This window comes from Cyprinodon tularosa, unplaced genomic scaffold, assembly GCF_016077235.1.
Source record: "Cyprinodon tularosa strain WSP-4 unplaced genomic scaffold, ASM1607723v1 ctg19, whole genome shotgun sequence".
Taxonomy (NCBI): Eukaryota; Metazoa; Chordata; class Actinopteri; order Cyprinodontiformes; family Cyprinodontidae; genus Cyprinodon; species Cyprinodon tularosa.
In genome coordinates, this window is record NW_024038678.1 from 167,797 (window position 1) to 191,725 (window position 23,929).

General features: G+C 34.0%; 1 protein-coding gene across 1 annotated transcript in view; it reads left to right on the forward strand.

Moving 5' to 3' along the window:
* Positions 1–23,929, forward strand: part of LOC119782249 (neural cell adhesion molecule L1-like protein) — an 81,554-nt gene that overhangs the window by 37,355 nt on the left and 20,270 nt on the right. Inside the window, exons 10-24 of the mRNA XM_038283136.1 lie at positions 33–167; positions 1,159–1,299; positions 2,401–2,512; positions 4,060–4,223; positions 4,648–4,813; positions 6,600–6,724; positions 6,819–6,920; positions 12,679–12,876; positions 13,126–13,196; positions 15,044–15,266; positions 15,421–15,456; positions 15,837–15,952; positions 16,997–17,204; positions 19,910–20,032; positions 22,846–23,025. Coding sequence (XP_038139064.1) covers positions 33–167; positions 1,159–1,299; positions 2,401–2,512; positions 4,060–4,223; positions 4,648–4,813; positions 6,600–6,724; positions 6,819–6,920; positions 12,679–12,876; positions 13,126–13,196; positions 15,044–15,266; positions 15,421–15,456; positions 15,837–15,952; positions 16,997–17,204; positions 19,910–20,032; positions 22,846–23,025 — 2,100 coding nt within the window. The remainder of the gene's footprint in view (positions 1–32; positions 168–1,158; positions 1,300–2,400; positions 2,513–4,059; positions 4,224–4,647; positions 4,814–6,599; positions 6,725–6,818; positions 6,921–12,678; positions 12,877–13,125; positions 13,197–15,043; positions 15,267–15,420; positions 15,457–15,836; positions 15,953–16,996; positions 17,205–19,909; positions 20,033–22,845; positions 23,026–23,929) is intronic.

The window sequence follows — 23,929 nt, forward strand, 5'->3', positions numbered from 1 at the left end:
AGACAGACATAGCTCTTCTTGACATCTTCCAGAGCCACCGGCTTGGCTTACAGAGCCTCCTCAGAGCCAGCTGACTGTGATCGGGTCAGAAGTCCTTATTAAGTGCTCAGTGACTGGAAAACCACCCCCAGTTATAACGTGGAGGAGAGATGGAGAAATATTCCGAGGTCAGTAACTAAAATTGTAGCTGTGATGCTGTAGCTCTACTACTATTACTAAGAAGAAGAAGCAACATTGAAACCAAAGGACCTGGAGTTCATTTTGTCATGTTAATGCTTTATTAAGTGTTAAACAGGGTTAATTGGACAGACCTTTATATTGTTAGAAAACATTACTTACAACATAAATTGTTATAATATAATAAAGTGTACACTGAAAGTTTGGCATTTACTTAGAAGATCAACCTCATTACATCTACATTGCTAAAACGATCTAGAAATAAGTCAATATTTCTTAAATAATATGTATTTACTCTTAACTTGACTAGGTAAATGATTTGCCAATGGAATTAGTAATTTTATTCTTAAAATGAAATAATTAGATAATATGCACTTGAAATAAGACCACACAATATTTTTTTCTTATTTTAAGTGAAAATTGTCTTGTTCCATTAGCAAAGTGTCTCACTTCCCTCCTCAATTGAAGACAAAATGCGCTTATTTTAAGAACAAATTTTTTTATTTTGATTCCAATTTTTTGTAGTGTATTCAAAGAGAATGCATGTGTACATAAAGTCTAAAATAATGAGTGACACAGTAAGATGGATTGATATTTGAAGCTGGTATTTATTAAAGCTAGACTACTGAACTATTAGGACTCCATTGAAAACATGTTTTAGAAAAGCAAAGGTTCAATTAAATGCTTTTTTGAAAATATTTTAAGATTATGAATATCTGGTTACTACATCCTACATACTTCTTTTTATTAAATACTAAAATCCAACCTTTATCTAAAATGTGCTTTCAAACCAAAGATAATTACTAAAAAGGTTTCTCTTGATTATTACAAGGAATTTTCTTATTAGAGATTTTTTTTAATTTGTTAAGAACTGCTTTTTCACAAAGAAGCTATTTGAGAAAAAAAAACAGCTTTATATTTTCAGCTGAAAAATTAATTGTGACTTTTGTCCTGAAGGCTTTGACATTCTGTTTCTGTTAGATGACAGAGCGAACAACAGACGAGTTCTTGATGACACTCTGATGCTTCACAAGGCCAGGCCTGAGGACAGTGGCGTCTACCAGTGTGAGGCCTCCAACCGTCATGGCAGTGTTCTCGCCAATATTAACATCTTAGTCATTGGTGAGTGAAATCTCAAGATTTTAACCATGAACAGTCTGCCTGGTCGCTACCTTGCAAATACAGTAACACAGAGGCGTCTTCATCACTTGAGTCTGAATCAGGAGCATTTGTGTGGAGAGATCGTTCTATCAAATTGTTCTTTTGCAATTTTCTAACCTTCTTTTTCATTTTATATCCTTGTAGCTTTAGTTGATTTTTCAAGTAGGAAATGGCTCTATCTACTGCAATTTTTCCATTTTTTTTTTACTTACTTTGTTATAAATTACGAACTTTAAGGGGATATTTCACAAGCCTTGCAACTGAAGCTTTAAAGTTAATGGAATGCAGTTGTATGGTTCTAAAAAATAATATTTACTTACAATAGGCTAGGTGGTGTAAGTTTTTACCAGGGGCCTAAACTGAATCTTATATTTATCTTATTATTATATAAATGCCCAAAATAGGAAATCTGAATAGTTAGATCAATATAAATTAAAATGTTTACCTTCTAAATTCAGTTTGAAATATACTAAACTTTAATAAAAATTCAACTCCTTTGCAATGTTTAAAATACATGACTGGAAAAAAAGCTTAATTTGCAAATTTCTGATTGAAGTAGAAAGAGAGGAAAGGGTGTTAACAGGTGAGAAATGTAGGTATGAATTTGTGAAGAGGCAAACTTTGTATGTTGAAGGTAGCATTAGCATTGTTTCACAGCTGGTTGGTGGGGGAATTATTTTTCTAAACAACCATAAACCATTACCTGAAAGCTTGTGGGGTTGTTTTCAATCATTTATTAATTTATAAATCATAAAAGTTGTACCGTAGTAAGTGCATGCAGAACTTCACATTTCTGTTGCTTTAATACTGGTTACTAAAAGTGTTTATACTTGTTTCTCGTAAGAAACATGCAAAGAAGAAGATATAATATTCTAGATGGCTACTTTAAAACTCTTTTTTTATGTTTTGGGAAAATTGTCTTCTAGAGATAGTTTTTTATTTAAATTGTTCAGCTCCACAGATTGGTGTCAAATATCAGGCTGGTGTTCTCAAGAGCCTGTTCTACTATTTATAGCTCTACATCTAAGACAATGGAATCTCACTCACACTCTGTGCTCTTAGATATGGCACCTCTTATGCTGACAAAGGACTTCCAAGAGTATGGAGTAATAGAAGAGGAAGACATTGTCATGAACTGCAGCGTTTTCAGCTCTCCTCCATCCATGATCACTTGGTAAGTGGAGTGAAATGTGAAATGTTTAAACATGAATTATTTTGTCCCATTTTTTTGTGGTTAAATAAAAAAGTTAAAATTTCCCCTACATTTGGAATATCTCAACCAGACTAGATTAGAGCTTAAACAGAAATATTACAGGCAGCAACAAAATAGTGGTCCCTTGGGTATCTATCAGTGGTGTCAAAAGTACACACATTTGTTACCTAAGTAGAAGTATAGATACTGCAGTTTAAAAACATTAAAAACACTCTGGTAAAAGTTGAAGTATCAACTTGACCTCTTTACTCAAGTAAAAGTGAAAAGTATGTGCTCCAAAACTACTTAAAGTATAAAAGTGTAAAGTAACCTTTAAAAAAAACAGCCAGATGCCACTATATGAATTGAAAACTAAATTGTTCGACAAATTCGAAAAATTCTTTGAGGTAGAGCAAAGGTTGAGGGAGGTCTTGTTGGTCTCCTTCTCCCGAAACGTCCTCGCCTGTGTCCGACCTTTCAGACATTTCAACATCTTTTTCGGAATCTAACATTGTAGCATGGCATAGACAATTCACGTTTGCAGTTTGAAGAACACCTGCTTGCTTCTGATGATTTCCTTTGGCGTCAGCACAAATTTGACAAATAGCTAAACAATGAGCGCTTAATGAGCGTTATATGACTCATCAAAAAACACTAGTTTTCACTAGATGTGGATGGCGCCAATGATCTGCATTAGATGGCGCACATGACTTGAAATAAATATTTATAAACATAAAACTGAAGCCAAGAGTAATGAATTACGTTTGTTTTAAAGATGTAAGGAATAGAAAGTACTGATACTTGTGTGAAAATGTAATGAGTAGAAGTCAGAAGTAGAAAGAAAAATAAGACTAAAGTATAGATACCCAAAAAGTGTACTTACCGTAATTACAGTATCAAACTATTTGTACTTCGTTACTTGACACATCTGGTATCTATGTCTACAATCTAATGTCTGTAATGAGAGACAGCTTGAAATTAGTTTGACCTACTGTAATTGTGCTAACTATATTTTGACCAAATGAAAAACAATGTTGAGAACATTGAGTTTCTAGAGCAGAGATGTGCTACAACAAGTTAAAGACTTTTTTTCACCTAATTGCCAGCTTTAATTGGTGAATTTGATAAAATTGAAAGCATTAAGAGGTGTACAGTAAGTAAGTATTAAGAGAAGACTCCAAAACATTTATAAAATATAAAATTCTATTTTATGCAAAAAAGTACAGTATAAACAACGGAGAATTCAAAAAAATCTATTTCTTCCAAGCTGAATAATTTGCAAAAGTGAAAATCATGGAAAAAAATAATCTACACATAAACATGTTTTCTGCTCCATGTATTTAGGTCTTTATATAAAATAGCTGATTTTCCAAAAATGCAGTGCTCTGTTATCAGAACTGTGCTGGGGACAGATCTTACATCTCGCGCCTTTTGTTTTGCAACTTTGAAATCACTATGAGTTATAACAAAAATATAAAGCAAATGTTTTCAGATCTATTAATGGATATTTGTAAAATCTTTATTTCAAGGACCAAAGAGGAGACAGTTGTCAAGGGAGAACGATTTGAGGTTTTCGAAAATGGGCAATTCTTGAAAATCACTGGTACAGAAAAAAGTGACAGTGGGAAGTATGTTTGCATGGCCAGTAACACAGAAGGCATGTCAAATCTCACTGCTCTGCTACACGTGAAAGGTAGGTCTACAAATGCATTACATTCTGCTTTTGCCTTTGTGAAAGTAATTATAGAAGTGAAATACATAAATTCCAGTCATTGCCTCATTTCTGTTTTAATTAATTTTAAAAAGATCTACAGTGTGTTGCAACTATTTAGAAGAATACTTAAAGTTCAGATTAATCAAAAAGTGCAGTCATAAACATCATCTGCAAATGTTTTTTTGTTTAATAAGAACTTGCAGGCTTATTGTTTAAGCACTTATAATGAGTTTTTTTATATTGTGAAACAAATATGTACGTATTGTGAAATAATTTGCCCTGATTCATGACATATGTGAGACAGATGGAGTTAGACAGCTTTATTTCTCTGTTTCAGTTTAGCTGCGTAAATCATCGCTTCTTTACTTTGAAGTCTGTCTCTAAAATCATGTTTTGTCTTCAGAACCAACACAAATCGTGGTTCCACCTCAGGATGCGCAGATCATCAGTGGGACCTCAGCCAGGTTGATGTGCCAGCCAGTGTACGATAGAAGTCTGCAGGACACCTTTGAGGTGATCTGGAAGAAGGATGGGGAGGAGATATTTCGCTCCCCAGAGGAAAGTTCCAGGTAACTGACTAAGCTTTGATAGTTTTTGAGTTGGTGGATTTGCTGAGCTTCTCAGTATTCTCTTAAAGCAATGGTAAAACAAAACAACAGAAAAGCAACATAAGCAATGTGCTAATCAAAGACATCTCACAAACAACATTTTATTGGTCTTTTGTTATCTTAACGAATTGAAAATCAAAAGCATCAAATGCTGCTGAACGTTTAACTTTTAGCCCTTTAAGTTCATCTCATTTCTATTCTCAATAATGCATTTTTTGCACAAATGCCTATCTGCACTGAACCATTGCAATTTGCACACTGTCTTTATCCTCTGCACTGTTTTACACTTTGACCACTGCTGCACTTTTTGTATAACTCTTGCCATTTGAAATATCAATGCAATGTTCATAAGCTGTATGTAACGCAATTTCGTTTTGTATGCACACTGTGCATACAAAATGACAAATAAAGAAGTCTAAGTCTAAAAACAAAAAAGTATTCTATATTTATGCATAAATACAGAATATACAAACAATATGAATAACCTTAAGAAGTACATTGGTTCAGTTAGGTAAAAAAATCCTAAGTCAAATACTACTTTTTTTTTTAATAAAATCTCTAATGCCAAAAACCAGAAGGATTATTTTCCTCTGATAGCGTCTCTCAGGGTTGGAGAGTATATAGCGATGGTTATACTGTACATAGTTTCCAAAGGTGCCAATTGTAGAACGGGGCTGCTGGACAACACAAAATGTTAAATAATTAAGTAAGAGATATATCATATGAATCAACACAACATTCTGCAGCCCTGTCTTTTTCCCTTATCTCATACTCATTATGGAGGATAACAAAATAACCCTGTTCCCTACGCAGCTATTCATCATTCTGATCTAATCACTCTTATCAATCAAATGTGAGGTGCCTTAAAAGAAAATTTTATCTGCCTTCTGATGACCTTAATCAACCAATCTGGCATAAGTTGGTAAGGAAATGTGTAAGTGCGTTTAGCAGTCAGACTCTATAGTTGTTAGAAGATTTAGTTAGGATGTGATCTGTAGCTTCTGACGGAGGCGATGGTGGCTCAGGAGGTGGGGGTCATTTAACTGGCTTTTTCCACCTGAATTAATGGTTAGAACTTGCTCTAGAGGTAGACCTGATACCCATCCATGTTCTCCTATCTTTGTCCCACCCATGCAATTTCTACAGAGTTTAGGTCTGGGGAAAGAACTGCCACAATCCAGATGACTAATTTTCCGTTTAATGGAAACCCCTAAATTCTCGCATAAATTCAATGGTCTTTCAGATCAGTTTTTGATGCTATAAATGCTAACAAGGTTCCAAAGGAAGTTTGGAAATGGAAGGACCCCATAGCAGTCCACTGGTCTTCCAACATGTCTAATGTTGTGTAATGTTGCTAGAAAACCTGGTGAACTTTAAAATATTAATATAAAGTAAAATAAATACAAGTATAGAGTAAAAACAAGACTTCAGGCACAAATCATTTCAAGAAATCGATAGTCCCACCAATGATAAAATATAAAAACATTTTATGTATTTTTTATTGGAGGCATTCATTTATTGAGAATATGTTTTGTGTTGTTATCAGTAATATGTCAAGTGTTTTTATTAGCTGCTTTCCATTTTTAAACAAAATTCCATATCTGCAATTGATAATACATTATGGTTATAATTGTATTTATAATACATTATGGTATTTCGCAATAAGGTTTTGAGTAATAGGAATTTATCAGAACTAATCTTCTATACTCGTCCTGTTTACATAAATAAATAATCTTATTTGACACAGATACATTGTGGAAGGTGACCTGCTTCAGATCATGAATGTGAACCTCAATGATCAGGGAATGTATACCTGCATTGTACGGACAAGTCTTGATGAGGATAAAGCTTCTGCCTTTCTAACTGTACTAGGTATGACTCCATAGTTTGTGTCCTTCCCTATGAAATTATTTATTTGTTTCAATAAATCTCAGATACATAAACCAATATCCCTCTTTCTTCACAGATGTCCCAGATGCTCCTATGAGTTTAAAGATATCTGATCAGGATTCGAGGAATGTTACTCTGTCCTGGATACCAGGGAGTGATCACAACAGCTCTGTCACAGGTAAACATTTTGTCAGAATTAAGAAAAAGATTTTGCTATGGAAATTTTCTGGAAATGGTCCCTTGAAGGCTAAGGTAACAAATTTGCCTCAAAGTGCTTTTAGAACTAATTAAGTACAGGTGCATTTGAATCACAATGGATTTTCACAGCATATTTCATATATAGCAACATCTAAATTGGAATTACTTTGTCATCATTTTGCAATTGGAGCTAAGCACCTTTATTTCTTATTGAGCTATTATTTTATATAAAGGACTTGCTTTACTATAGTCAAGAATGAGAAGTGCCAATTGGTCTATGGAAACAAAAAAATGCACCTGCAATAGGTTGGTAATCTATTTACCTTGCGCAAATGCTCTAAGCCACCGTATTTTGATGAAGATTTTGTGTTGCTGTGGTAAGAGTTTAAAGGAGCCAAGTGAACTAATTTTGCACGCCCTAAAGCTGCCAAGCTATTTCACAATGATTGCAGGTAGGATTGCTTTGTAGAGAAGATACAGGCAGAGGAGAATAGAAAGGACCTTTTCCTGTTTGTAGGTTATAAAACAAAAAACAATCAGGACATAGTGAGTGTGAGGTTAAACATGAAAAGTTGAATGCAATGTTACAACTGTTCAAGTCAATCAGCAAGTCGATTAATGGTTCAATTTCTGAAAACAAAGTTACTTAGGAAGATCGTTTTTCAAAACATCCCAGATGCACTAAACCGTTTTTCAAATGAAATTAACATTTAAGGCTTTTTTTCATCATTTATCATAGACGATATAAAAGGATTTGGTTATTAAAAAGCTTCTTCTGATCTTCCTGAAGTTCTCCCAAATAACCCCAAAAATTGTTTAACTGCATTAAAAACTGAACAAAAGAAAACTGCTGTTAAATTTTCTTTTGCCATCAATAATGAGTCAATATGCATAACTTAAATTAAAGGAATGACAGATCACATTAACAATTGCAGAAAGTGAGTTTCAGCAACACAGTAGCAGCAAAGAGTATCTCACAACATAATATGCACTGTAAGGATTTTGTAGATTTAAGATTTTACTGTGGAAAAAATGTAAATTACTTACTGTACATCAGGGACTCCAGTAATTTCCTTTTTTAACACTTAATTTACTGTAATTTATTTAAACAGTATTTTACTGTAAATTGAATTACAGTAAAGTTACAGTAAAATGGCAATAAATTACATTAAACTGTTTAGTTTTTATTGTGTTTTCCAGAATGTGCATAATCGGTTTACTAAAATAGTGAAATGTATGAAATCACATCAATCCTTAAAGATGTACAAACAATATATTACAGATTCAATCAATTTTTTTTTTCATTCACAGGACAGAAGGACTTATTGTTTAAGCTTAAGTATTAGTTTTATAATAAATTACTAATTATCAGTACATATATTTAAATAAAATAGATGCAACAACAGAGTAATCCAGAAGAAAACCAGCTGCAATAACATGGATTAAGAAGCAGTATAAAAAAATTTATCACAGTATACCTTTCACACAAGTCTATTACAAAGTGTTATTAAAGGAAAATAAAAGGCAGAAAGGGGAGCTAGCAAACAGAAAAGAAACTGCAGTGTTTGACTGGTTTCCTCATAAATGATGAGTTCATGTAAAACATAAAACAAAAGAGCAGCACAACGGCATTGGCAAAGTATAAAAATGTAAAATAGCTAGTTATTTGGAGCTGTAGGTGCAGTACCTCAGTTATAAAAGGGATGAAAATGGTATGCAATATACACTGGAGAAAAACCTGACCTTAACTCACACAGCTCTCTTTACCAATTTTAGCATCTTTTTCAAGTTTAAAATAGGCTACTGTGTGACATATCAGTAGTTTAATAATAACACATACAAAGCAGTTCAGGAGATAAACATAATCTTGCCCTCTGAGCCCGAGGAATGAAGCAGGAGAATTAGTTTTGTCTAAAGATAAGCCCAAAAAAAATAATCATGCCCCTCAAAAATGGGTCCCCTAAAAACAGAGCAGCAAACTGTCTCCATAAAGATTCTCAGAGATAATCGCAGGACTACAGAATTATTTTTCCCAACGGCTTTAAAAAATTATAGCAACATGCTGTTAAATTGGAATTTAATTAACGGTACAATAACTAACTGCTAGTGCTTAACCTACTTGATCAACTGTAAATTAACTTGCAAAGTAAAGCTATTTAACAATATTTTTCTGTTATGATGAAAAATTGCAAAATGTTAGAATTTAGGTACATTTTAAGAGAGCTAAGAATTCCATTTTTCTAAATTAAGTGAGATATTTTTACAAAATCATTAACAGCTTTTTTCCCTCCTCAATAATACGTGTTGGATTGTTTAGGACCAGCATGTAACATTAAACCGTCAATGTTTAAAAGCAAGTTGTTTCTCAATAATAAACAATCATCGTATGACTTCAGAAAATGCATCTTACTGATAATTTCGAGCTATTATGGTTTTATTGCTTTGACTCTGCTTTTTTTTAAAATATTCCTGCTCTGGCTCTAGAAACAGCAGTGCATAAAAACAATAATGTAATTTGTTTTAACTTTCAAATTAAAGCTGGGACTCTTTCAAATAGTATAAACACTTAAACTAAGATGATCTTTTATTTTGCTTTGTTCTATTTAGCATATTTAGCATGGTTCAGAAACAACAATGCATGCCTTAAAAAAATAGCTGAAAACAAAATCTGACCATGCAATAAGTCGATCTAAATATAAAAAAAACATGTACTGGCTTTAAAAATCACAGTTTAAATGAAAGCTTAGTGTTTTTCACAAATTATTTTTGTACAGTGACCTTGATTTAAATCCTTTATCTGAACATTTTATACTGGTATTGACTTTACTCTTAATCTAAGGAGGACTCAAAGGAAAAAGAAAACATTAGCAATAACATTTCTAAGAACTGAACACTTTAACAAATATCTCAGACTTCGAGATGATCATATACATTCTAGAATTCTTAAGCAAAATTGTGAAATAGTCCTATAGTTCAGAGGCTAAACAGAAGCTGTACAGTAAATTAAACAATCATACTTAAATTCTGGAGTCAAAGAGTGGAGTCTCTAATGATTGGACAGAAAATTAGAAAAAATAAATTTTTTTGGAAGTGTAAATTGAAAATAAGAAAAATGTGCAGATGTATGACTATAGTTAGAAAAGGAAGTTGGTGATAATCAACATTGCACATTAACTGTTGTAAGAATTGAAAGCAGCCGAAAAAATTAAAAATTAATGTCTCACTTCTGGTCTGATCTACACAGAGATGGTTGCACTTTATAGCTCCTTGACAGCTGAAGTTGTCACGAAAGGACAAACAGCTAAATAACAGATAAAACAGTCCTCGATCATAAATAGATAGTCACTTCAGCAGATGTGGAAACCTAACAGTTCTATCTACTGCAGCTCAGGGTGCATCTATCTTCTTAAGGGAAGAAATATAGTTGGTATCAGGGGAAGCAGAGAGCCATTTGGATGCCTCTATGCAGTTATCTGCTGACCTGTTTCAGTGATTCTGCCCTGAGCTCTCTTCATCTACAAATAAACGGTTGATATGCCGAGATGATTTTTTTCTTTTTTCAACCACATCTGATGGCTGAGTTTACTTTATGTTTGGCTAGATTTATTTTTTAAGTGTTTTGGACCTCTGGAATCTTTTACTCCCAATAGAGCCATGATTTTTTATGGACTGCTACTCTAACAGGCTTCTTTTTTCAGATTTCCACAAATGTAGTGATTTTTATGCAAAAGTCTTACTGTTAAGATATTTTTTTATAGAAAAATGCTTGACTGCAAATTAATTAATCATGCAGAATTTCCCAACCGCTGTTTAAGTCCTTTTTAAACTTAACCTCTTACACCCTCAGGGGGTATAAATAAATTTCTGCCTGACAAAAACACACAAAAGTAAATCACTTATAGCCTCACAGCTGTTAGATTTAAGAAGAAACTTTTGGTATGTCTGTAAAGGTAAGATGTCATAGAATGGTTTTCTGGTGTCAGCACCATTGTAGCTTTGACCCTGCCTGAAATATTAGGGACAAAATACAAAATATTTTGCATTTTTTGAACCTCGCCAAAATTTTCTTTGAAATAAACATTGCAAAACACTACCAAAATATTATTTATAGCACAAAAAAAGTAGTCCAGACTTTTAAATCTAAATGTTGTGTAAAAATATACCAAATTTGGACTCAATCAGATGAATCATATTTATTTTAGAATGGTATTAGTGAGAAATTTCTTAGGCTGAGAGGCCATTTTGGCACATTTATCCAAAAATGTCACCAAACTGTGCCAAATGTGTTTTTTACATCAATACTGGGGGTTTGTTAAAATTACGAGGTCACGTGGCAGCTGGACCCACCGGTGGGTCCGTCGGGTTCTAGGGGTTAATGCAGATACACTATAATGCATTTATTTTAGTCATAACCTGGTATATACCATCCTCCTAAAATAGTTTTTACATTTTTTGCAATCCTTTTTAGAGAAAAATAATGAAATGAAGCTTATTTGGACCCCTTCTAATACCCATTTTTCTTGCAAGGGTATGCAAGAGCCTTTAAATTGTGTGTTGTGCATTCATGTGAATCAAGTGTTGGCAGCATTAGCAGTTTGCCCTGGTTAGCTTACCATTGTTTTCCGGTCTCTTACACAATAGGTAAAAAGTTGCACAAGCAGCAAAACGTAACAGTCACTGAACGAGTCTCTGCTTGTTGGAATTGGCCCTTTGGTGGAATAGAGACAGGAGTGGTGAAAGTATGATGGGCTAATCATAGCTTCCTGCCAAAGATGACTTTAATTCAGGAGGAGGACCAAAATCGTACTCTTCGAAAACCAAACTCTTGTGAGATTTTTTTTGCTTGAACAAAGAGTCCACTTGATAACCCGAAGCCACTTTCACACTCTAGGTTTTTTCAGCAGGTTTTGCTTAAAGCCGAACACTAACATGCTTTTTAAGATGGAAAAGCCACACTTCTGGTTGAAGACTTAAAGAAAGGAGGCTTTAGACCATTTCCGCTCTTTTATCATGCTCTGAAGAATGTTATTCAATGAGAGAATATTACATACACCTGTGTAAAAAAAATAAAATAAATAAATCACCAAAGCAAACCACAGCACGATTGATTCCTCAGTAAAGCTTAATAGAAGAGCTGATTTAGTTAGAATATAAGAGTCTGAGTTGTCTCTGTCAGTATGTTTTTGCAGGCTTGTAAAAAATGAGTATGTTTCCTATTTCAGATGTTAAAAAGAATTGCATCTTCAAGGATGTATCGAGTTCACAAGGTTTAATGTGTTCTCACACATCACAACATTTCTTTTTATCCTTTTACCTACATATGGACCTCCTTTCATTTGTAGTTTAAGGAAGGCTTCTTGCTTTTCATTTGACTTTTTTGACCAATATAAGACATGCTGAGCAGGGGAAGCTTCTTTCTGTTTTTCAGTGTCTTTTATATTCTTAACTCTTTATGTAGACTGTCTGGATCTTTCTGTTAAGAAAAGAATGAATAAAGGTAGCATAAAGAAATTAAATCTCTTTATCTGAGTTATCTCATAACTTCAAACTTTGCTCTTTATGTCATTGTAAAAGATTTCTGTCAGTTCATCAGTCGAGTTGCATTTGTATTTTTGAGCTTCTTACTTAAACTAACCCTTCTTTCTGTATAAATGGCAATTAAAGTCTTATCTGACAGCATTTACATTTTTCAGTAAGGTGATGATTAAATATGACTGATCCTCCTCTCTCGTGCGTAGAATTTGTGGTGGAGTATGAGGAGCACCAGTGGGAGCCCGGCAGGTGGAAGGAGCTGCAGAAAGTGGTTGGTAACCAGGCAACAGCCGAGCTCGTTCTTCATGGAGACCTTAACTATCAGTTCAGAGTTTATGCTGTTAATGCCATTGGACCTGGACCACCTAGTGAGCCCACAGAGAGACTCAAAACACCCCCTGCTGGTAAGACTCACTTAATTTTATTAGCATGCTTTTGGGAGGTAATCTGTCGATTTTCAAAGTGTTTGTCTTTGAGCATGTCACCCTACAGTGAGAAGTGTAAAAACGTTTACAGCATGAGCAAATATTTCCATCTTGCATTTTAACTTTGTGTAATACAAGTGAATCACAGCAAATATAAAAAAATATCTTCAACAATAGATTCTCTTCTTTGCAACCTAATTATATGCACATTTATTTTTCTCTTTGAAGCACCAGACAGAAATCCAGATAACGTCAAAATTCACGGACACCTTCCCCATGAAATGGACATCAGCTGGGACGTAAGATCTTTTTTTTTAAATTGAGATTTTAAATTTGAAACATTCACAAATACTCTAACATGAGTTTGTCTCAATAAATTGGAAAATGATTAAAGGTTAGTTAAAGTTATAAAATGTAAACTCATTCATTTTGATACTCAACCATACTGATACTGACCATAATTTTTGTTCATCATGTACAGTAAGTACGATGAATATAAAAATGAAGGCCGAAGGTGCTGTGTACAGGGACATTTGGGGGAAAGTTTAGTGGAAGAAAAACTGTAGATGAAGAGTTTTGCAGAAAATCATGAGGCATCAAATGCGACTGGAGTCACCGCTTTGAGATCAACCATACAGACATATTCAGGACATGTTTACAGCTTTCACTAACCTGGTTTTAAGCCACACTTGAACCCAAAACCAGCTTTTGTTCAGCTGTCCAAAGCATTCTTTTTTAGTTGGTGGTTATTTTTAGCTTTCACTTAGAAAAAAAGCTTGATTTAATGTCCAGCATTAATCATCCACATTATACCAATACCTGCTGTAGTCAACATGTTGTAACTATTCTTTATGGCCAGCAAACAGGCCTGAGGGAAATCTATTAGTCAACATCTTCCCAAAAGACCATTGACTATGGTCCAAAAATAAAAATATGAAAAATAGGAACTCCAAAACCACCAATGACAAAGAAGCGAGAGCTGCTGTTAAAGCAAACGGGACTTTTTAACTACTCAGTAAAGCTATAGCTGATCCTCACGTTGCCACACAGCATTCATGGCATTATTATTAAATATTATTCTTGCACCTTTACTTTACTTTGCAAATCGATTATTCTGTCGATAGTTTTTTTTTTGATTCATTGCTTAATAATTGGATAGCCAAAGAGGCTAAATCAAACCAGGTGACTAGTGTTGTCACGATACTAAACTTTTCAACTCGATATCGATATTAAGAAAAATATTCGATACTCGATACCATTTTCAATACCACAAGGATAAAAGGTCCAAATTTCAACAGAAATATTTTGATTAATAACTAAAATACAATAAATAAATACAATAAACAATAAGAACAATATTTTGAGGTTGTTTGATGTGCACAGTATTAAGCAAGCTTGATAAAAAAACTTACAAAATTAAAATTAAGTGTTCCTTCCTTGGCTATGCTTTGCACACATAGCAATGACGCTAGCCAAACAGGTTAAGAAACAAAAATCATTCTCAGCAGCTGCACCCCTTACAAAAAAAGTCTGAAACTAAAAAGTGCAGAGAATTATTCAATCACACAGTGTTCAGAAAGTCCATTTTCCTCTATTCTGCACTTTAGATGAATGACTGTTTAGGTGCCACTAGTGGTAGCACTGTATCGATACTTTTAAAAATGAGTATTGTATCCGGATACAACCTTTCAGTATCTATACTTTTTTGAGTATCAATACTTTTGACAACCCTACAGGTGGCACTAAAACCTTTCCACTTGAGGAGTTCTGGATAGAGCATATTGACAGACCAAAAAGTTTTTTATCTTAAATGCAAAATGTTTACATATTTTTTTTTTATCTTGGTATAATTGCTGCTCTAAGTGGGTCGCTCTGTCAGCTAAAGGCATGTTTCAGTCTCTATACTCCAGCTAACGATTAATTAATTAATAATTTAGTTGATGATTATTTATATAATCAATTAATCATGATTAATCCGATTGTTTCAGCCCTACACCAGATAGTACATCGGCTGTCTATTCAGTATGATTTATTTTTGCATCAAAAAGATTTATTCGGTGGTCATCTTTTATAATCAGTTTAAAAAGCTGCATACTGTATGTACTCTTGACTACATGGTTTTGACGTGTCCTGTTTTGTCTTGCAGTCGCTCTCTCCTACTGAATACAATGGCCCAGGACTTGAGTATAAGGTCTCCTACAGAAAACTTGATGTGGAAGATGAATGGCAGGAGCACCTGGTCACAAGACCCTCCTTCATCGTGAGGAACACATCCACCTTTGTACCTTACGAGATCAAAATTCAGAGCAGGAACAGCCTTGGCTGGGGTCCAGAACCAAAACCTGTAACTGGTTACTCAGGAGAGGATGGTGAGTCATATGTCATCTTGTCATGTCGGTTTCTTTATTTCTGAGTTTCCTGTTGATTTAACAAACTGTGAAGACTAGGTTCCTACACCTGGTGATTGTTTCTCTTATTCTTACTTTGAACCTCTTCTGCTATCGTTTCCACCTGCGTCCTCAGTTGTCTTTTGGCACTGTCTGCGGGAAAATGTGTCAGGTTAAGTTCTTTTCTTATTTTTCCTCTTTTAGTTGAAGGCTTTTACCATGTGCCAGTGTGTAGTGGTGACCCTCCCCCCCACCCCCCCACGACCTTTCTGACAAATGCAAGAACAACAGCATTGTTAAATCTAGCAGGTGGCAGATAACCTTTGTATAAGAGAAGAAAGTAAAATTTCCGACTCTGAGTCAGAAGCTGTGCTACAGCTGACAGATCACGACACATTATGTGCTTTAGGCCTATTGAGGCTTTCCCTCACTTATCACCACTTCCGTGCTTTTATTTAGTCTTTGTTTTGTTATCTTGAATAAGATTTTTTTTTTTAATCATAACTATTTTTTTTACATATGTATATTTTTTTTCCCCTCTTTTCCTTCAAGTACCCACTGCAGCACCACAAAATGTGGCGGTGGAGGTTATCAACTCCACTGTTCTCAGAGTCAGCTGGAGTCCAGTTCCCCCAGCCACAGTCCGAGGGCACTTAGGCGGGTACAATGTAAGTTTCTAAGGATTTATTTTTCTCATGCTTACCTTATTAATATTAATATTATTGATATAAAAGTAAATAAGAATTTGAGGTTTATGCTGGCATATTTTTTTTACTGAAATGTCTGGTGGTGTGGCAACTTATAAGGTATTCATTAAGCAGGAATAGAGAGCACAAATGCACTAAACATAATTTTTTGGAAAATTTTGGAATTCATTTTTGTTTAAAAACTGACCTGTCTAAATCAATTTGACTCCATTCAAGAGCTTTGATTTAATAAGTTACAGAAAATAATGATTAATTCTATCTTTCTATTATTATTGCATTTATATAAGAAGTAGAAGCATCATCACACCTTTTGTGGAGTTGGTTTAAAACAATGATTTTTTTTTTAAATAAAGACAATACGAAGAAGGAATTAGCACTTTAAACCGGCCATAGCGTGTTTCGGCCAATTGCCTACTTGTTTTCCATACAATAAATCTCATATTATATCTTTAGAGATAAAGTCATAGAGTCTCTCTTGTTATTCTTTCTTTGATATTTATTTTTGTAAACATGCGATTGACACTTAAAAAAGCCTGAGAGAATTCCATCACTAACAATGTCCACACTAAAGCGTGTAGTTATATGCAATGTGCTCATGCTTCATTTAATGTGTTTACAGACGGAATGTAGAGTCAATTTTGTGATTATTTGGTAATGATTATAAGGGTTATTCCTAGTCTATATATGGGTTCATCAAAGGTTTAAAACTTGCGTTTCCTGCATATATTTCTAGAATCCAATGTCTTTGCAAGATTTGGCAATGGACCTTATTGTCAAGAATTAATGTACATGAATAAAACATGACTTGCATCTTTTTTAGTTGTTTGTGTGTATTAAAACCTTCACAACAGTGTCTTTGGTATTATCATTTACCATTTGGATTATAAAAAAATTATAAATTATATTTTTTTAACTAGTTGATTCATTATCAGACACTCTTTTTCCTTACTTCTTGTTCTTTTATTATTACTTTCTATCTCACCCCTGCTTGTTGTTACCTCACAGGTTTACTGGGAAAGAACAAAAAGTTTCCTGAATCCTGAAAAAGTTTTAAAGGAACGTAAAGAAAGCATGTCTTTCCCTGGACAGAGGACTGATGCCATTGTGCCAGGACTTGAAGCTTTCTCAGAGTACATACTCACTGTTAACGTTTATAACAAGAAGGGAAAAGGACCTAAGAGTGATCCAGTGACCTTTCATACTCCAGAGGGTGGTAAGACCACTTAGCCATAAAATACAACATGTGTGCTGTTTTGCTTTCAGATAGATAAAAAGAAAAAAGCTTGACATTTGAATTTATACAATTTACATAAATATTGTGGCTTTTACTTTTGATTTTCTGTCTCTTAAAAAAAGGACCTAAAGAGAAATTAGAAGAATAATGATTGTTGCTAAAATGCTACGATAAACTGATTTTAAACAAAGGGCTAAATGCCTGGTAACCAGAGATGGGAAGTAACGAAGTACAAATACTTCGTTACTGTACTCAAGTAGATTTTTCTGATATTTTTACTTTACTTTACTACTTATTTTTATGGCGACTTTTTACTTCTACTCCTTACATTTTTACACAAATATCTGTACTTTCTACTCCTTACATTTTAAAAAATTGGCTCGTTACTTTAGTTTTGAATCATTTCAATGGAGTTACCGTTATTATTTTTCACGTCATCAATACCAAATTCAATCTAATTGGATGGGAATCTACGTTGCATTTGACGCACCACTACAAGATGAATCGACAGATTCGGCGGTATTCATTGGCGGCAAATCATTGCAGCTTGGTGGCGGTGGCGTTAGCATAGTAGCATGGACGACGAGATGATTGAAAATGAACACAACGGAGATCTAGTCCTATTGGCAGACATCCATTTAAAATGTAGGCAACGGCATGAAAAAAGTGGTTTCTACTTTTACTTTTATACTTTAAGTAAATTTACAAGCCTGTACTTTGTTACTTTTACTTGAGTAAAGAAGTTTAATCAGTACTTCCACTTTTACCAGAGTATTTTTTAACACAAGTATCTGTACTTTTACTCAAGTACGGAAAGTGAGTACTTTTGCCATCTCTGCTGGTAACATACTGTACATTGCAGAAAGTTCGAGAAGTAGATCAAATATATTTTATATTTAAAACCTTCATACAACATAACAATTTTATTCACTTTTGGCAATAGAATTATCTAAACACTTTCTAATTGTATTTGCATTCCTTAAACTTAAAGGATTCTACCTGCTTAAATACTTGGGATGTATTCTACTTTAAGAAAACAGTGCAGGCGTGTCACAATATGTGAATTCAAAGAGATCATCTAAAATATTGGAAAGAGAATAAACCTCCATGATACTAGGTTAAAATGTTTTCTTTTTGGGGGAAATATGAAGAGTTTTTGGTTTAAAACCTATTCCAGCATTAATCCCAGCCCAAAAACAATCTACTTTAAATTATTAAAATATATGACATTGAAAAGGGTAAAAAACATCTCTTCTTATTATTTAGCATTTAGCAAAGTAGAATGGTTTTAATAACCCAACTAAACAAAATCAAGTTTAATATCTGGCTTTGAGGGGAAAAAAAACCTAATGTATTTTTGGGGGTATTGTATATAGATCTATCGATATGCTACAACAAACATTAAAAGGTTCAAATATCATTTACCCCAGTCTAAATTATTGTTTTGTCGTACATTTAACTTATTAAACATGGAGACTATTTAATTTAAAGTCTTATCAGGTTCTCAGAAAAGGCTTTAGGTTTAAGCTGTTAGACTGACTTCCTTCCTTAAGCCTCTGTTTGGTTAATAAAAACACAAATTAAGTAAACTGAACTCATACAGTACATCTAATTATATATAGAAACAAACCGATATGTTTTTTATTCCTTAAAACTGTTGTTTGTTGTACAAAAACTCTCCAATTGTTATTTCTTCAGGGAAAAAAAAGCTTAATATAATATAGTAAAAGATGCTCCTTTATAGTACTGTTACAGTACAGGATAATTACAGTATAAGAAGAAAAAAAAAGGAAACTCTTGTATAAGTGTTATATTCTGAATATTGATATGTGCAAATATGTTTTAGTAATACAATGTCAAAGACAAACCTGAACATTTCATTCAGCAAATAGTGATAACAAATCAATGTTTATATCAGATGTAATTCTTCCCTAGATGCAATTGTACATATAATTTACAGTGGTATTAAAGTAAACATTTCTACCTTCTAAAGAACGATAGTTGAGCCCATAATTCAGTATTTCACCAGTTTTTTTGATCAAGACATCAGGGTTAAAAAAAAAATGGAAATTTATATTTTATGAAATTTTCTCATTCCTAGTTTGTTTGGATTAATTTGTTTTCTCTTCCCATATGTCAAACATAGGAAGTTGTATTACTTTAGGTTAATCATTTTCTTTACTCTACTTAGTTTTTCTCTCCTACAGTAAATGTTTCAAATGAAAAAGTTTTAATTAAGCAAATAGCTCATAGTAGTAAAACACAAAAATAGACTGTTGAATTGGATGTAGAAATCTTTAAAAAAATACCGCCTCTTTATGTTTTTCACAAGCATCTAAATGAAACAACATTATTTAGTAGTTTCATTACTGAGTGAAGAAGAAAGCAGATTTAATAAAGAGCTGCACTATGGCAGGGAGGGAGTTGTGTTTTTTAGACAAATAGAATAAGATCTTGGTTGCAGATATTGGTGTTTTGTTACTGTCTTTTTAATTTCCCTCTTGTTGAAAATAAAGAGAACTTAATAACAGTTTTGGCATTTAATATATTTCTATTGCACTCATACTCATGGTTAACCTCAAAGTGACATCAATAAATTAATTTATAATAATAATATTCTAAAGAATGATATTAATATTTAAGTTATTGAATTTTTTATATATATATTTTTTTCTTTTCAACAGTTCCAGGGAAAGTATCCATATTGGTTGCCAAAAACATTCAGAATGATGCCATTCTGCTGGAATGGGGACCACCGCTGGTGAACAATGGCCTCCTCACTGGTTATTTTCTCCAGTATCACCTATGTATGTAAAAAGTCTGACTGCTCTGCTTCTTGACAGTTAAGCTTTCAAACTTTCTGACTATTAACTTTAATATTTACACTGTTGTTTTGTCATTTCCATTGTTTCTGGACATAAAAGAAAACATTTGCTTGCAGTGTTTATTTGCGTTAACTAAAAATGAACACTTTAACATTTTAAAATTAGCAACACACATCAACAGATGGGTCTTTAACATCATAAAACAGTTTAGAATACACTTAAGCAACAATAACAAAGTAAATATCACAAATATCATATACAACATTAAATTTTTAATTACCTTAAAACAAACAATGGGTAGAAATGATTGTCGAAAAGCATCATAGACTGGCTGTTGATCATGAACGAGTGTTTGGTAAACTGCGGTAGTCTTAAGCTGATATTAGCCAGCCTGAATCCATTTCAAGTCCTTAGGTGAAGATTTCCACATGTTATTGGCTTGGAAACAAATGTGTTAAATAGAGCTTACAAAAGGGAACCTTCCAATTCTTGATGAATGCTCAAAGTGCTACTAAAACCCTTTTCCCATGGTGTTTTTTTTTTGTCAAATTGCTCAAGTTTTATGTAAATAGAATGCAAATCCCTTAATTGTCCCACAATGGGGAAATTCACTCTCCGCATTTTGACCCATCCCCTTGGGGAGCAGTGTGGGGTTAAGGGTCTTGCTCAGGGTCCCAGAGTGCAGGCTGCGGGGATCGAACAAGGTACTTGCAACCTTCTCAAGCGCACTGCTCTAACCATTAGCCCAACGTTTTATTGTGTTTCTACACCACAATAGTGCGTCTTTTCTCTGAAAATGAAATTGTAAAAGGAAAAAACAGGTTCCTGGGTAGAATTAATAAAAAAAAATATGCATAATTACCTGTATTTAGCTAGATTAATTCTAGTTGTGATCTAAAATGCCTTCAAGACGGACCTTTGGGGATAAAAAACCCCTTTACAACTATCGCCATTTACATGTTAATGCATCAAATTACATACTTAAGGTCTAAGGGAATAAATGCATAAAATGATCAATTTAAATGATAAAAACATGACTAATTGTCAAAAGTAACTGCAGTTTCCAAATCTGTTTTCTTCATGGTCTTTTTGCATCCCAGTGTCTGAGGCCATGCAAGCAGAAAAACAGAATCTGCCCATATTGAAACGGCTTGGCAAGTGTGCAAGGAGATCACAATTAACACTTCATATATTGGTCAACAGAAATGTTTTTTAAAAAAGCAATCCTGTTTTTAATTGATCATTTCCGTTTACACAATGCTTTAACTTTCAGATGTTAGAGGGAAAAAAAATAACACTGAACAAATTTCAGACATCTAAAAATTACTAGTAAGTAATAAAACAGAAGGGGGAAGATATAATCTTCCTTAATACATACAAATGTTAAAATTTCTACAAATCCTTTTATAACTTGTGCAGAATGAATCCAGTCTTCCCCCCTTCATGTGTGTTGTCTCATCAGACAGTTGGGGGCACTGTTTAACACTGAACCCTTCAACACATTCACCTCCAGACTTAGTTCTAAAGGCTCCCTGGATGTTGCTGATCACATTTCTGCTTGGACTACTGCTTTTTCCCCCTCCTTTTAGCTCCCAGTAGAAATGTTTGAGCTAGTGCTGGTGGTGCCTCTTGTGTAAATTTCACTGACATTTATCACTCTTAGTCCCAGCGCTTCATCATACAAGAGTGTGCCTCTATGATGTATAGCTCGGGCAAATGACTGAGAGAGAAGCTTTCATTACGATCTGTATTTTCAAAGCCTACACTCTCGTTTGCTGACATTTCTAAAGTCTTTTGTGTAAAATGTGATTGCAGAGACAGCCCTGTGCCGCCTCCATCTGCACCCACGGAGTCTGGCCAGCTTTTCAGTATACTCCCCCCCTTTGCTTATATTTCCAGTTTCAGATGTCCAACTTTACACACACAATCCCACACAGCCCATTCTGTGAGCATTTAAATGTATCTTTTTTTTACTTCAATTAATTCAACATGTACTGTAACTAAAAAAGTTTTACATTTACTCTACAGTTTATGAGATAAATCAAATTGGAATATGTGGTGCAACAGTGTATGCGCAGTCTGCATGTCCAGCTGGTTTACAAGGCAGTAATGTGATAAATAAATGATTAATCTGTTGTCACCAGAAACATAAAATATGCAGTGTTGTGCCCTGCCGAAGATGCACAAAGGATCTGGCACGGCCAGCTCTCACCTGCAGTTCCAACATTTGCACGATGGTGACATCACTGAGGGGGCTTTCAGTAGGATATAAGTGCTGCTTTAACCTGTCTTTGATGTATAATGCATGTTGGGTGATAATATGTTAGTTTATCAACTTTCTTTTCTGTCATTTTTTTTCTATTTTCTTTTATCTGTTTTCTTTTTTTCGCTTTTTTCATTACATTGGAATAGTTTTCACAGGTTTTACCTTTTCATTTCTCCAAATTTCATCTTATTTTGCATTTCATTTTAACTGCCTCAGTATCTTCCTCTTCATCCATTGCTACTTGTTTACACCCCCATCCTCTTGAGCTCTCCAGTTCCACCTTTCATCTCTTTGCCTTTCGTCTTAATGTATTCCTCCTCGGCTTACCTGTCACCACTTGTATCTCTCATATTCGCTTTATATATGATATTTTATGACATCTCTTCGTCTTCCTTCTCGCTAAACCATTGACCTCCATTTTAGCTCTGTTGTGTTACAATACAGTGTGACTCACTATTGATGGTTTTTGGTCCATCCCAGGCGCCAAATGATCTAAACTGACCTGACATCTTTCTTGCCCCGTCTGCAGTGAATAAGACTTCGAACGAGATGATTGATTCCTTTGAGGTGAACATCACTTCGCCTGACGCCACTCAGCACCAGTTAAGATTAGTTAGGGGACGCCTCTTCCGCTTCAACCTCAGCGCATGCACTAAGGCAGGTTGTGGACCTCCAGAGGCCCAGGAGTTCGAGATTCCGACTCTTCAACGTGAGTAGAAAAAAAAATCACTGGGGTAATCTTTGCACCTGTCTGGGTAAAAGGAAACTCAGTCATTGGTTGTGAAGTACTATTTTAAAACACATGGCCTCTTAAACAGTACACTGCAAAAACAATCTGAAAATAAGTCAAAATTTCTGAAATTTCATATTTACCCTTAATTTGAGTAGGTTGATAAGATGATTTGCCAATGGAATTTGTATTTTTTCTCTTAAAATAAGATAATTAGATAATATATACTTAAAATAAGACAATTCAGTATTTTTTTTTCTTGTTACAAATGTAAATTGTCTTGTTCCATTGGCAAAGTGTTGAACTTACCTCCTCAATTCAAGAAAAAATGCACTTATGTTAAGAAAAAATTACCTATTTACATTAGAATTTTTTGCAGTGTACTTTCATTTTTTGTGATATTACATTTAAAAGCTTTAATATATTAGAATCTTTTGAGATAGACCATCTGAAAGTAAATCATGATCATGAAGATAAAAAAAAGACGAATCATTTTCATAATCTTTTATAAATACAAGTCTGAAAGGTGTTGCATACTTATGTATTTCTACTTTAATATATGAGCAACCATTTGCTGCTTATCATCAACTTGATTTCCCAACACTGAATATTTTCAGTCTATATGCAAAACAATATTAGGTCAAAGAGAAGTAACAAACTGAAGACACCCTCTCCTATAGTAAACAATGTGACTGAAGCATTGTGTTTGGGGATATTTTTTCAGCAGGAACAAGTTCAAGTTTAGACTTTTAGATATTTTTTGCAAGGATAAAGTCAGGACGAGTTTGTTAACAGCACAACTATTACTCACTATATTCCACACACACACAAAAAAAACTTTTTACAGTGTCTTTTAACAGTGTGTCACAAACCATTAAGAGGG